Source organism: Podospora anserina, chromosome 2 (genome assembly GCF_000226545.1).
Source record: "Podospora anserina S mat+ genomic DNA chromosome 2, supercontig 2".
NCBI lineage: Eukaryota > Fungi > Ascomycota > Sordariomycetes > Sordariales > Podosporaceae > Podospora > Podospora anserina.
In genome coordinates this window covers 2,711,929-2,726,817 of record NW_001914858.1, presented here as the reverse complement: position 1 = coordinate 2,726,817, position 14,889 = coordinate 2,711,929, and the positions used below count along the sequence as shown (strand labels likewise).

General features: G+C 53.2%; 4 protein-coding genes across 4 annotated transcripts, besides 1 other annotated feature; 1 reads left to right on the top strand and 3 right to left on the bottom strand.

Moving 5' to 3' along the window:
- Window positions 1-188: 188 nt before the first annotated feature.
- Window positions 189-731, bottom strand: PODANS_2_7700 (uncharacterized protein; the record flags this gene model as incomplete). Its single annotated transcript, XM_001911526.1, has 1 exon — window positions 189-731. The coding sequence occupies one exon, from the start codon at window positions 729-731 to the stop codon at window positions 189-191; it is 543 nt and encodes a 180-aa protein (XP_001911561.1).
- Window positions 732-1,136: 405 nt separating this feature from the next.
- PODANS_2_7690 (uncharacterized protein) lies at window positions 1,137-2,342 on the bottom strand (the record flags this gene model as incomplete). The annotated part of the gene is made up of 1 exon (XM_001911525.1): window positions 1,137-2,342. The coding sequence occupies one exon, from the start codon at window positions 2,340-2,342 to the stop codon at window positions 1,137-1,139; it is 1,206 nt and encodes a 401-aa protein (XP_001911560.1).
- Window positions 2,343-4,559: 2,217 nt separating this feature from the next.
- Window positions 4,560-4,620: a sequence feature (rRNA 5S pseudogene ?).
- Window positions 4,621-5,011: 391 nt separating this feature from the next.
- Window positions 5,012-10,309, bottom strand: PODANS_2_7680 (uncharacterized protein; the record flags this gene model as incomplete). Its single annotated transcript, XM_001911524.1, has 1 exon — window positions 5,012-10,309. The coding sequence occupies one exon, from the start codon at window positions 10,307-10,309 to the stop codon at window positions 5,012-5,014; it is 5,298 nt and encodes a 1,765-aa protein (XP_001911559.1).
- Window positions 10,310-11,856: 1,547 nt separating this feature from the next.
- PODANS_2_7670 (uncharacterized protein) lies at window positions 11,857-14,682 on the top strand (the record flags this gene model as incomplete). Its single annotated transcript, XM_001911523.1, has 4 exons — window positions 11,857-12,069; window positions 12,137-12,218; window positions 12,282-14,410; window positions 14,476-14,682. The coding sequence occupies 4 exons, from the start codon at window positions 11,857-11,859 to the stop codon at window positions 14,680-14,682; spliced, it is 2,631 nt and encodes an 876-aa protein (XP_001911558.1).
- Window positions 14,683-14,889: the final 207 nt, after the last annotated feature.

Here is a 14,889-nt window from a genome sequence, read left to right as displayed (position 1 = left end):
AAGCATGATTATCTCCCGTCGATTAGGTACCATATCAAAGAGTTTTTCCTATCCACTGCCCTCGACGTGGTTCAACACCAACCCTCTCAACAAATAAATAAGAGAACTGCTCAATAATACCTATTGATGCAAGCCCTTTTTTCGGCCGAGAATAAACGAGAAAATATCAGACTCCAAGAACGATTCTATTACAGGGCTGTCCATGTCTGTTTACACTCTCCTTGCCAACCCGAGTACACTTTCCAGCTTAGAATAGAACTTACTGATGTGCCCCAATTGCAATTGAAAGTAGTCAAGGGGATTGCGCTGCGTCCATTGGAGGACCCGGGGAGGAAACCGTGTAGATGTGCGCGAGCTGTGTCAAAGTCTGTGGTCCAGGGCAGTGATAGATGCCAGGATCGGTTTGCGTATTCGGGGTGAAGCGGATTGATCTGCCTACTATCCAGCTCCCCCATGCAGCCAACTATGATGAGGCGGCGAACATGGGAAAATAAATTGTGATTCCGCTGCTGGAGTACTTGTTTGCAGTTCTCAACATCTTGGGCCAATTGAGCGGGATCACCGATGTAAAAGGTAATTGTATCAACGAGAGCCGCGGCGGCAACAGAGAAACAATGTCGGTTGGCTTGTGAAAGCGCTCTCAGGCTGGAAAAGTGTGAGTCGGAGAGGAGCTTGCAGATGCGCAGCAGAACCTCATTCGGTAGCGTTGTCAGCGTTTTTGGTGGTGCCATGACAGGATGTCTGGTGATGGCGATGTTCGGTGTTGGGGGGAAAGATTCTAGAGCATGGATTGAGGGGGAAACCCTGGGGGGCTCCTTCCTTTTATGCAACTTCTTACCCCTCTTCAAGGGCCATCCTTGATCATGTGGTCGGATGGGAATTATTGGATGTCAGTCCAGAGGCTTGAGGATAACTGCATATCCATTGACCAATGGTTAGCCACAAACAAAAAATCATGTCGACGCCTTCAAAACAAACATTCCCGTTACACAAGAAAGTTAACATTTTGCCTAGCTAATTCAATAACTAACCGTTAAGCAGGGGTATCTAGCATAATTACATGACTCACTCGCCTAGACAGGCATCGACACCGGATTTCGGTTAGGTGCCCAACACCAAGCAGTCCCACCAGCCACCTACGCAGGAGGACCAGGGTAAGCTGGAGGTATATCATCATCCTCCACCCGCTGTCCTCCTCTCCCAGCTCCTCCATTACCGCCACCTCTTGTCATCTCGATACTCTCCGTGACCCGACCCGTCGGCTTCCTTTCTCCCAACCACTCCACCGGATACCGATGCCGAAATCCAAACTGGCCCCATAACTTGATCTTTGTCATGAGTGACATCTTCTTCCACTGCTCCCTGAAGTCGGCCTGATGCTCTGGGCTTCTTTTATCCTCTATCGCCGTGAAAAAGACGAGAAAAATGAAGATCAGATTCCAGCACACCGTTCCCAACCGGAGACACGACTTGCCCAGCATCAACCGCCTGAACCAGAAGAAACTTTCGACGAACCCAAGAAGAAAAATGGACGGGATAACAGCCGCAACAATGATCTTCCACGGCTCGATCTTGCTGCACTTCCCGGCGTAGGTGTAAGAGCAGGGTCGCGGCTCGCCAGGAAGATGGCAGTGTGTGATATAGGATTGATTGAAGCTCTTGAGATCCGATATGAAAAGGCCTGCATCTCCGTAGAGAGGAAGTCCACCGTTGCGGGTTGGGGGTAGATCCGTCGGCTTGACGTGGATCTCTCTCACTGGTGACGGGTAGGCTCCCCTATAGGAGGGTGTGGTTGTATAGACTGGGAAGACGGTGGCTTTGGGGAGCATGTACTCGTCGAGGAACTCGGATGGGAGGCGGTCGCCCCAGTACCTGAGCAGATGAGATGTGGTGAACTCGAATCGAGTTGGGCAGCTGGCTGGGGCGGTGAGGGTGTGGTCAATCCACCAAAGGTCGCTCGTAGATGGGGGCCTAGTTGTCGTTGATCGGAACCAGTACCAGCCGTCAATCTCGGACCGGGGGACGGCGTCCGGGGGCAGGAGGATGGTGACCATTTTAATGTCCCAGTCGCGGTTGGTGTACGTTGAACTGCTCGTCGGTGTGGCACCAGGGGGAATGTTGGTATGCTTCACCATGTAAGGAACACCCGGGACATATGTCTCGTAGCATGACGTTAACCCGGTTGTACCCTCCGGATCGCAGCCGTTTGGTAAGTAAGATGTTGCCAGGGCCAGTAAGTTTGTGCGAGTCCACCCAGTCCACTCGTTGGCCAGTGCTGGATGAATCACACTGGCCATGATGGCCAAAAAGGCTACTGCATGTGGGTTTGTTTGTACCATCATGAAGACATGGCTGTGAAGAAGGAGACCACAACGAAGCTAAACAGGGCGGCCCGCAGTACTTAAGACGTGTGCCCAACTTGGCGCCGGCAGGGTTGGCATGATGTTCACTCGGCGGGATTATGAAGAAGGGATAGCTGAGGCTTGGCAATGTGAACTAACCCGTACTTGCACCAACCGTAGGGCAGAATGAGGACATGCCAAGGTTATGCCAAACAGCCAAGCTCAATAGGCACATGGTAGGGCTGATTCGGTCGCGAGATCACGGGTAAGAATGGGAAATATGGTTGATATACATACGCATTAAGTCCTCGATCTGGCGACCGTACGCCTATTTTAACGGCCTAAAGCAGCCAATATCGAGTGGCTGGAGGAGGTGGGAGGAGTGTGGAGGTATATAGAGCGTAATAATGTTGTTCTGCTGGCAGTGGCGCTCGAATTCGGTTAAGTAATGGCTTTCGTGGCCGTCGAGGATTAACAACCGGTATTTGCCCTTTATACGGGACGCTATATAATAATCGAAGTGCTTAATCCAATTGTTACGCCCCAAGCATAATAACCCCGTGAAGGAACCACTGGGTGGTTCCCGAGGTGCTGGGACACCTCAGCCAATCATTGGGCCAGGGATGGGAAGACCCACAAAGTCCCCATGTGACCAATCAGGAGGTGCTCAGTCTGATCAGTGGCCAAGACCACTGAGCACACTGAGCACATCGATCATGAAAGATTGCTCAGTCTGCTCAGCCGCCAAGACCACTGAGCACACTGAGCAAGGTACAAAGATACTTCAGAAACATATGTAGATAGCTGCACATAAATAGGAGGGAGCGCCCAGCGCTCTCCGTGTCGAGGAATCTGACTCCTCACGCAAGCAATCAAGTTCATTTGTCTACAATCTACTCGCAAGTAGTTCTTTGTAGAACGACCTGTTGTTGACAGTGAACCCCTTGTCTGAGACGCTTGTCACAACCTTCGATTATCCTGTCATATTCACCTCTGGCGTACTGCCTTGCAGTCTGTATCCATTCCCGGTGCAGGTTGTAACACCAATCTAGGCCTACTAGATTAGTAGTCCAGCCATTATCGGTGGTTGCGATACGCCAGGTAGATGGTAGGTTGCACTCGGTATACTAGTTAGTAAGGTAGTACTGCGCGGCTAAAATAATAAAAGGAGGGATGGCCCAGCCGAAGGCATTGACTCCCTGGATTACCGTTGCCCATTCGCGGTTGCCAGGCTAGGCTAGTTTTGCCTTATTAAGGCCGTCCGAGGTCGTAACCACCATACCCGCGAAGATAATACCCATCATAAACCCAGTCTCGTCGAAATTATAAATATCGTTATCCACGATACCGTACTTAGCCTTAGTGTTCCGTACGAGCGTAAACCACTCGGTAATAACCTTTAGATCCTCGAACTTGACCCTCTAGTAGTCGTATCTACGCGTAAAACGTGTACGGAGCTGTAGCTGGCGTTTAACGAAGTTATATGCCCAGAGCTTGCCAACAGGGGGCGCGTCGCGTACACGTAGCAGTTGGTTGGCCATATCTTCCACACCACGCAATCTTGGTGGAAAAGCTCGCGCACATAGCTCAATAATGTGTTGAACAATAGCATCCTCTTTGGATTGAGTGAGCTTCTTCGATGTGGGCGTAGTATCGCGTCGTGCAGGCCGGCCGGCGCGTCGGTCACAGAGGGTTGAGAATGGTATGTTATATAGCTTTACTGCGGCTCGGAGGCTTAATTTCGGAGTCTTTTGAATAGCTTTAAGAGCTAAGATTATCCTGGCTTCATTTAAGGTAGGAGGCATGTTGGGTTGTAGAGAAAGTTGATGTTGAGTGTAGGAGGACGCGTCGCGGTCGAAAAGTGACCGGCCCACTTATATGACCGACTCGCTTATAAAGTACGTTAATGGATAATAGTTGATGGATAATGGTTGATGGATAATGGTTAATGGATAATGGTTAATGGATAGTGGGTTAAGTTGGCTAGCTGATGTGAACCCGCAACGAAATGATGGCGGGAATCCATATAAATATTATGGATTAAAATTATCTATTTAAAGTAGTGGCGCTAGCATAACGGTGTTTTGGACGTTATGGCTACGCCATTTAAAACGGGCACAGCCGTTAATTGCTTAACATGAAGATCTGTCGCGGCCATTTTCAGCCCTCGTTCTGTCACAAATTTGGGTGGTAGATATCTCAAAAGATAAAACTGGTATCGCCAGATCAGTACTCAGGTGGGTGACCACTGGGGAATCCCTGGTGTTGTATGTTTTTGGCGATTACTTTTTTCCGTGATCCACTCTCAACTCCACCACGCTAGATATCTTGGCACCTCCTGAATAAATGTTTGTTTACTTACCCCTGAATACCACAGTGACAACCTTCCACTGCACGTGCGTGATGAAAATGTCCAGTTTGCAACTCACCGTCCGTCTATCTGGATTTATAGGGGACGAGAACGAGAGAAATCACAATCATCTTGTTCCAAGTCACATTACATACCTCAAATAGTCACCATCGCGCAAAGATACTAAATGCATTTTCCCCGCTAAACCCTATCAAAATACTAAACAAATCAAACTGCGGCAAACACAAGAAAAAGTCCGAATAGCCCCAACCGGTTTTTTTCCCAAAAGACAAAATATCCAAACAAACTAAACCAACAATCAATATCCTGCCATGTTTCCGTAAAACTCCTCCGACTCAGAAGACCCCCCCTCCACAGTAGGCTTCGGCCTCTTGGGATTCTCCCTCCCCCCTTGATCCACCACCTCCCCAGTCTCATCGATCGACCTCTTCCTCCCCGCAATCTGCTGCGGCGCTGGAGCATCCTCCTCCTCCTCCTCCTCGTCACTAAACCTCTCGTACACCGGCGTGCTCGGGTCATCATCATACTCCATGACCGTCACCCCAGTCGCAAAATGGACCGTCCTATCCGGTGTGAGCCCCGACCGTCGCCCTCCCTGAACCATCCCCCCTATGCTCGGGCGAGGTCGGAAGGAGAGGTGCGGTAGAGACCCCGGCTGCGGCGGCATTGAGGGCGTGGTGCTGCTGACGGACTGCTGCGTCGTATCGATCTGGTTCCCCTCTTCCTCTTCCGAGACTTCGGTTGAGGAGCTCTGACCTGGGACGGCAGGTTTTACTCTTGGTGCCGTCGGGGTGAAACCCGCAAAAGGGTGAGGTGGCGTCGGGGCTTTTGTCGCTGTGCCGACAGGTGGTCTTTGAGTAGGGCCCGGAGGGGTTGGTGTAGGCTGTCGTCCCGCTATGCGCCTGCCGACGGAGGGCCCTTGAGGAGTGACTGTAGGTCGTCTTCCTGCCGTTATACGCCCGCCGACGGAGGGCCCTGGAGGAGTTACTGTAGGTTGTCGCCCTCCCGTTACACGTCCACCGACTTGTGGCCCTTGAGGAGTCATTGTAGCCTGTTGTCTTCCTCCCTGAGAAGGAGTAACTATGGTCTGTCGTCCTCCTCCCAGTGAAGCAGTCGCTGTGGCATGTGGTCCTCCCCCATGATGAGCGGTCCTACTGCCCAGTCGACGACCCGCCGCAGTCTTGCCTAGCAGTGAATCGGTGTCATTGACTGACCCGCGCCGTGCCTTATCACCCGAGACCCGGAATAAACCCTTGAACCTCTCATGGTACTCCGAGACGTAGGTCTTCAAGCTACCTTTGGTCTCCATGTCCAAGAGATCAAGGTCAAGATCCTCATCAACCTCATCCGGGAACCAGTCCGGTCTTTCGCCCACGCCGATGGGCGTACTCCTAAAGAGACTAGCTTGTCTTTCGCCTTCGAGCAAGGCATCGGATTTGTGCTTCCAACCGATCCAGCACATCTCCATATCTGCGCAATCTTCCTTTCTACCTCTCGCCCACGCAGCGCCTTCGTCATCGCCCTTTTCCGTGTCTTTCGCCTCCATTTCGCCATAAAACGTCCGGAGCGACTTTAATCGGCGGGCTCGCCAGTTGAGTTCGTAGTCGGCATCCATAACTTGCCCTAGTGGACGACCGCCCCTCAGCCGAGCACCTGCCCTCAGAACGGCACCTCCCCTTAGCAGCCACTCTTCAAAGTCCAAGATTTCGGCACGCTTTGCGCCACCCCCAGCCGATGACGATCGTCGACCTTGCACTCTTAGTTGGGCTGCTGTCGTTGGGCTTTCATCGGCAGGGCTGGAAGAACTCTCCGCAATTGTCGGTAGACCTGGCCTCATGTTGGACCCGGGAATGGTGCGGGAGGTTATTGCTGTTGTTGGACGACTCGCTGTGCTAGTCGCTGCCGTCGCTCTATCAGTGGCATAATATGAGCCAGGAGGTGTCTTTTGCGGTTTGCTTTCCGGTTTGGCCGTTGGCTGGGCTCCGAATACATCCTCATCAGCAGCATTCGGTTGTTCTGCCTTGGTGACCTCGGCCCGGAACCTGCGCAGGGACGCCTTCAACTTATCATCGTCCAAGGCCAAGAGCTTGTCCAGCACATCACCAAAGCCTTGCTCGAACAACAGGATGTACTCTTCGCCCTTTTTCTTGGCTTTTCGGTTATCGGGACGGCCAAACTCCCTATCTCTCCACAGCTCAAAGGGCGTGACCGACTCTACCGCCTTTTTCCTCGTCTTCTTCAATATCTCGTTTTCCCGATCGGTCCGCCAGCCTGCATCCAGGACGTTTATATTCTCAGTCTCAAGCGCTGCTTGCAGCACAACGACCTCTTTCTTGAACGCGTCGTTGATCACGTCCAATCGAGCGATCTCCTCCTCGTCAGCTGCGATCATTTGCAGAAGCCTGATATTTTCGGCCCGGAGCTTTGCGTTTTCCAGTTCAGACTCGGGTAGTGTCGTCATATTATCCTTCGAGCCATCAAACTGGCTCATCGCCACGGCGTCCACCTCTTCCGCCCCCGACCTCGCCGTCTCCGGACTCGGCTGATTCCCATCCGGACCATGGCCCTCTCCTTTCCCAATCTCCCGAACAAGCGTGGCCGCTGTGTCTGTGGTCTTTTTGCGCTTTAGGTGTCTGGGATTCTGACCACGGTCTTTGTACTGTGGTCGGTCTGGCTTTTTGGTTGAAGCAGTGGGCGGCCGTAGAAGGGCAATGGCATTATCTCTCTCGTTTCTGCCGTCCCAGCGCTGGGTCGGATAGTGGGGGTGGGCAACAAAATCAAACCTCGGTTGAGTTGGCGACTTGTAGTTTCTGGTGGTATCAATGCCTTCGCTCATTTGGAGACCGACAAGGTTGTGGAGGGCCCTGATTTGACGGCGGCGGAGGGCGATACTGGTATGCTCCGGGTAGACTTGTAAGGGCAGCCCCTGCCAGCCATAACACCGGTAGTGTACCCGACTGACCACGTTGAGGAGCGCGAAGAGGCCGCTGTCCCAGTGGCTCTCGGAAGCAGAAGGTCGAGTTTTGACAAGGTTAGGCCGGAGGCTCTTGCCGAACGCAATCTCGTTATGACCGAGCCACGCTTTCATGGCCTCATCGGCTTCCTCCAGCCGCGTCGAGAGCCGGTCGCCTTGAAATGTAACATCAGAGTCGTAGAGGGCATGTCCATGTTCAGGATGTCGAAACATGACGGCCCAGTGCTTGGTCTTTTCCCAGTAAACAAAATGAATTGTTGATTCCGCCTTTTTGAATCTCGCCTCGTGTTCAGCACGGGAATAATAGAATCCGTCATTTCGATCTCTGGACTCTCCCAACCGTACCAAAGGGGGAGCGGCCTTCCCAGGCTCGGGGACGACCAGCACATACGGGGTGGGAAGCACGAACCAAAGCCCTCGAGAGTAACTTTGGAGTCCGGTTCGCACATGGGCCTGCAGAGAAGCCAGCTGCCTCAGAGCCAGCGGCACAATCCCTTCCTTTTGGATGGCCTGACCATTCCTTATATCTCTCAGCGCCTGCTCGTAATGTCGAAAGGCATTGAATGTGTCTTTTGTCATCCGTTCGTTCCCCGGATAGGTATGGGGGGGTAACTTGCTATGGATTTCGGTGGGAAACATCGCAACCTCAGGCAGGTCGAGAAGCCGATCGAAGAGTCTGTATATGCCATCTGAGCCCGGCGCCGTTGCAGGCACATCCTTGTCCACGACCAATACAGGCTGACGGGCGTCTCTCAGTTGCTTGATGATTCTGTCCCCTCCCAGATTCAGATAGTCAGTATTGTTGGGTCCCTGGTACTTGTGTTCCCTGTGCTTCCGTTTAGGCGCATCTCTCCGGCCACCTCCACCATTTCGTCCACCGCCTCCACCGCCTGGACCGTCCGAGTTGTCGTCTGAACTGTCTGGATTGCCCGAAGTCCAGCTCTCTCTGTTTGCATTCTCGGCTGCCTGTCTATCGGTCTTCTGCTTCTCGGCCTTCTGCTTCTCGGCCTTCTGCTTCTCGGCCTTCTGCTTCTCGGCCGCCTCCCTCTCGGCTGCCTGCTTCTCAGTTGCCTGCTTCTCAGTTGCCTGCTTCTCGGCCTCCTGCTTCTCGGCCTCTTTCCTTGCGGCTTCCTTCCTTTTGGCCTCCTTCCTCTTGACTTCCTCGGTTTCATTGCTATTACTTGTTACCGTCGTCTCGTTCCACTTTGCTCCCCACGCTTTTAACTTGTTCGGCCACTCGGCTACGACCTGGTTAGCCGGCGCTCTTTTCCTCTCGTCGGTTTCCGTCCGTAAAGTACTCTGCGCCTCATCGTATATACGCATCATGTCATCCCACTCCTTCTTCTTCTGCTCGTCTTTGTCTCTCTCCGCTTGCTCCCTCCTCTTCTGCTCATCTTCCTTCTTCCTTTTTTCCTTCTCTGCCCTCTGCTTACACTCTTCATCTTCAGGGTCTACTCGGTTCAACAGGACCGGTGTCTGACGATACGTCTTGCCTTTAGTGTTCTCGGTGTTGTAATCCGCTAGGTTGTTCTTGTTGACTTTGAGTGCCATGATGTTGTGGAGAATTTTCATCATAGTCTGTACCATCTCGCTGTTCGATTTGCCTCTCAGATGCGGTATCATGTCCCAACCCCAACACCCATATCGGATAAAAGCCAAGATATTCAAGATACACTGGAGGGAACAGCTCCAGTTATCGCTTTGTGTCGAAATGTCCCTGTCGAGGAATATCAGGGCAGGGCCAGGAGATTTGGGCTTCTCTCCGTCATATGACACGTTTTTAACCCGCTGTGTGTCTTGTGGGCAGTTGATCTCGAGCCACTTCACAAACGCTTTTTTGGCATATTTTTGTCCTGGCTCCTGTAAATTCAAAGGTAGTGGGGACGAATCGAAGAAAAATGCGGTCCAGTTCTTCGTCGCATCTTTTGGCTTGTGGAGGATGAAGGCCATCCAATGAGCCTTGTTTCGGTTGGCGAAGTGGGCTGTAAATTTGGCCTGTTTGAACCTCTCCACCACATTCTCATATTGGAAGCGCAAATCTGCGTCTATCAGCCTGCTCAAGTAGGGCTGCGCCTCGTCTATGGCCTGTTGAGCCTGAGCCTCTGAATGATCCACTGGGCTCGGAACCATCACACTCGCCTCATTGGGGCAAATATACCATGCTGCGGGTTTGCGGCTTGTCGGCTTCCCCGTTCCTGGACCTAGGCGGGCGTTTCTATCCCTCTGCGCCAAGTGCAACAGCCTGACTGTCAATGCATACAAGTGTTCGCCATGCAGATATTCTCCCCTTCGTCCCAGAACAAGACCGTCGTGGCACTTCTTTAGAATATCGGCGGTGTACAGTTCGTCCACATCATGGTAGAGGTCTCTGTTTGCTGCCGGAATTTCGTCGAGATTTGGGTCAAAAACGGTCCTGTATGCGTCAAACATGGCGTTGATGACGTCGGCGTCTTCGTTGCCATTGTTGGCGAAGATGTCATCGCTTTGCTTGTTGTAGACGCCTTGTGTTGCTTCGCGCAATTGCAAATTCGCATACGGATAATCCCGCCACTTCTTCGAGTCACCCGGCACCGGGTCCCCGAAATCGTCGAGGATATGCCGGGGAAGCTCCTTCGCTGCCATTTTGAACGCGACGCAGACGCAATATCGGCGCTGCAGCAACGAATGATGGACGATTGGTCAAGACTGGCCATCCACCTTGTACCTCGTCGTGGTGTTGCTTCCTTTTCTCCATGTTGGCCTTCTTTGCTCGAGGTCCAACACAAAGGGCGTTGTATCCTTTGTCTGTGGCCGTATCCCCTATTCCAGAACAGTTGTGTTCTTTGTCCTGGATGGCATGCCACTGGAGCTGCCGCATGCGGATCTGGCCATTCTCGCTCGCGGCGAGGGGTGGCTAAACAATGGCATCGAAGCAGCATGGTGTTTTTTGGGTGCAGACGGTTGCCATGACCTCATGCCGCGGCCCCCGTGTGCGGAAGAAGTGCGTGAAGGTGGTGGGGGGTTTTGGGGGGAGCAGTCGGCACTTTGTCTGGCCAATCAAGCATGGCCGGTCGCGAGCCAGGCAATCAAGCTCTGAATTAGCCCACCTCCCCTGGAGACAGTCCAGACTCCCATCAGAGGCAGAGGTCGAGATAAGGTTGAAGCATGGGGGGATGGAGGGGGAGGACGGGAAAAGCGGAGAAGTGTGGGTTGGGGTCTGGAACAGGGGACGGCACGTACCTGGGGCGCGGGAAGGATTCCCCTCCCGGCCGTAAGGCAGGCCAAGGCAGGCCAAGGCAGGGAGCACATCGCACATCATGACAACGGCGTCTATGCCAATTGGTTAGAACTGCATTGGCGGCGATCTGTGGACTGTTGGCCTGTGGCCTGTGGACATGGCGGGGAACGGTGACAGCCGAAAGGCTTGTTCAAGGAGTGACAGGGCGCTACCGAAGCTTAGCTTGGACACTGGAGAATTTAGAATGGAGATTACGGATGGCCACAGTTAAGGGGGCACGGAGGATCTACTATCTCAACCGGCGCTCGCAAGAGAAAGGAGAAATGGGCAACGGCGGCAGCAATATCGGACGACCGGTTAATTTAGAGTTTGTCGCCATCCATGCCCCGACCGTGATACCGCAGAAATATGGCAGAGATACGGCAGAGATACGTATCTCTACGTCTCTACGCAGAGGAGATAGAGAAAGAGATTACGCGACCATATGAGTGAGTTTCCATTCCCCTATAAGCCCCCCTCGTCCCTTCTGTCTCCGACATTCTTCAGGTTCCAGGCGACAACTTGCTCTTGCTCTCCCTTGCTCCTGCCACAAGTACCTTCTTCCCCTGCTCCCTTCCTTCCTTCCTTCCTTCCCATTTTAGGTTGCGTCCTTGCTTCCTTCCGCCGGCGCTCACGAGGTCTCTCTGGCCGACTCCGGTTACGGAACCCTCTCCTCACCCTCTCTCTGGCTCTCCACTCTCCCCTCTAAGCTCCTTACCTCACTCATTCCCGTCAGTTCCACCTTTTCACCTCACCTCTACACGCCATCACAACCTACCCCCGGCCCTCGTACCGACGACGGTTGTGCCTCGTCTCCTTCGACTACTCCTCCGTCCTAGACATCTTTACCTAGCCTCATCTTCTCGTCTTTGCCTGGTCCACCAATCTACTCAGCGTCGGGTATCTGCCTGCCATGACGGCCGCCAACGACATGTCCGAGGCCAAGGAGCCTGTCACGTTCGCTACCACTGTTGAGGGCGAAAAGATCAAGCTCTCCGACACCAACTCTTCCGAACAGCTTCCCGCGAGCCTGAAGGAGACGGGGCGCGAGTTTAATGTGACCGAGTCCGATCTCCTTGAGGCTAAGCACCTGGCTGCCACCTTCACGCTGGACAAGACTATCGCTGTAAGTCGCAAGTCGCACGCCCACTCTCCAGTTCACGCCGTGGCTTGTACTGACCGCGTGCTCTCAGATGATGAAAAAGGTGCACAAGCAACACGCCAGCGACCCCAATTTCCCCATCGAGATCATCAACCACATTGACGAGTTCCTTGGTTCGTGACGGCCTCTTTCCTTACCCTACCTGGCCTGCCACTCAGTCACTGACCCCGGGACAGGGCACGAGGCCGACTTGGTCGCCAATCCCCAAAAGTATGAGCATCTCATTGAAGAGATGAAGATTGAGGCCGCTCTCATGACCAACAATTCACCCTATACTGAAGTGCGAGCAGTCGTGGACAACCATGATGACCCATCGCTACCCGTATCAACCATCCGTGCCTGGGGCATAGGTGTCTTGTTTGCTATCTGCATCTCCTCCATCAACTCCTTCTTCGACATTCGTCTCCCGGCTGTTAGTATCAGCGGAACCGTCGTCCAGCTGCTGGCCTACCCCTTTGGCACCTTCTTGGCACGCGTGCTCCCCGACAAGGGAATCACCCTCTTCGGCGTTCGTCACAGCCTGAATCCAGGACCTTTCAACAAGAAGGAGCACATGCTTATCACCATCATGGCCAGCGTCGCCAAGAGCGTTCCTTATACCAACTACATTGCTTGGATTCAGGTTCTCCCCCAATACTTCGGACAGGAATGGGCCCGCAGCATCGCCTACCAGCTCCTCATTGGCCTCTCGACCAACTTCATCGGGTACGGGCTGGCCGGAATCTGCCGCCGTTTTCTGGTCTACCCTGCTTTCTGCGTCTGGCCAACATCTTTGGTGACCATCGCGCTCAACTCTGCGTTCCACGACAAGGAGTTGGAGAAGACGACCATCGAGGGCCCGTTCAAGACTCGCTGGACCGTGTCCCGAATGAAGTATTTCTGTTGGCTTTGCGGGGCCATGTTTGCCTACTTCTGGCTTCCCAACTACCTTTGCGGCGCCCTGACTTACTTCAGCTGGATGACCTGGATCTCGCCACAAAATGTTCATCTGGCCAGCATCACGGGTGGCCAGACAGGCCTCGGGCTGAACCCGCTGCCAAGCTTGGACTGGAACGTCTTTGCGCTTGATCCTTTGATGGTGCCCTTCTTCTCTACCTTCAATTACTTCTTCGGGGCATTCCTGTCCATGTTCGTCATCATTGGCCTTTACTACACCAACACCTACTACACGGCCTACCTCCCCATCAACTCAAACAGGCCTTTCGACCACTTCGGCCACATTTACAAAGTCAGATCTATCGTGGATGACAATGGACTCTTTGACGCCAAGAAGTATGAAGCATACTCGCCTCCTTACCTGGCTGCAAGCAACGTGGTCGTGTACACGTTCTTTTTCGCCTTGTACGCTGCGACGGTGACTTATGCCGCTCTCTACCACCGTCTGGAGATAAAGCTCGGCCTGAATGAGTTGTGGCAGAGAGCCAAGTTCAGCATGCGAAGGTTGAGGTCCAAAAATGCACGCGGCGAAGAGTCGACCGAAGAGGATGTGGACCTTCTTGATATCCATAATCGGCTCATGCGCGCCTACCCCGAAGTCCCACAATGGTGGTATATGACGTGCTTGGCCTTTGCCATCGCCGTCGGTATGGTTGGCGTCTCCTTGTGGCCGACGAACACGACACCATTTGTGGTGTTGTACGGCATCGCCCTATGTCTAGTCTTCGTCGTCCCTATTGGTATCATTGCGGGCATGACTGGTGTGGAGGTCACGCTGAACGTCATCGCGGAATTCATCGGTGGTGTGTGGATGGAGGGCAACGCGATTGGCATGTGCTTTTTCAAGTCGTACGGATATGTCACCTGCGCCCACGCTATAGCGTTCAGCAGTGATCTGAAGCTTGCCCACTACGTCAAGATTCCACCCCGGTTTACCTTTTGTGCCCAGATGGTCCCTACGCTGGTTTCGACTTTGATCAGCGTCGCGATTATGCAATACCAAACCCGCATCGAGAATGTGTGCACTCCGGATGCACCATTCCGCTTCCTCTGCCCAGGTGTCAACACGTTCTTCACGGCAGCTGTCTTCTGGGGCACGGTCGGTCCACGAAAGATTTGGGGTGTCGGTGGCCAGTATTCGATGACGTTGCTGGGATTCCCGTTTGGCTTCCTTGCGGTCATGTTGTTTTGGTACTTGAACAAGAAGTGGCCCAAGAGCGTCATACTCCGCAATGTCCACCCAGTGGTCATGATGAGCGGTGCCCTGAACTGGGCGCCGCTCAACTTGGCCTACATGTGGCCTGCTGTCCCGGTGGGTGCATTTTCGTGGTTGTTTGTGAAGAAGCGTTACTTGGCCTTCTGGTCAAAGGTATGTTGCCAAGAGCCCAAGGTATATTGAAAGTTGCAGGGTCGCTGACACTGAAGCGTGAACAGTACAATTATGTGACTTCGGCTGCGTTTGGTTGCGGCATTGCTATTAGCGGTGTCGTAACCTTCTTCGCAGTGCAGCTGTGGGGCTTCCAGGTGAACTGGTGGGGAAACGATGTGTTGAATACCGGTTGCGACGCCGAAGGGACTTGTACTCTGCTGAATTTGACCGACAGCGAGTACTTTGGTCCAAGATTGGGCGAGTTCAGCTGAGAGTCGAGAGAGCCAGATGCCGACAGGACGGGGCGGATTCGCCCTTCTCTTTTTGTTTTGTTCATGAACGCAATGCAATGGCTTACGGTTACAACAAGGCGGGACCTTTGAATTCTCTGGGCGCACATTTGCGGTTTTCGCGAAGCGGACATTCGAGTTGATGGCGAGCAGGGCAGTGTATGATGAGATGGAACCCGAATCAAATAA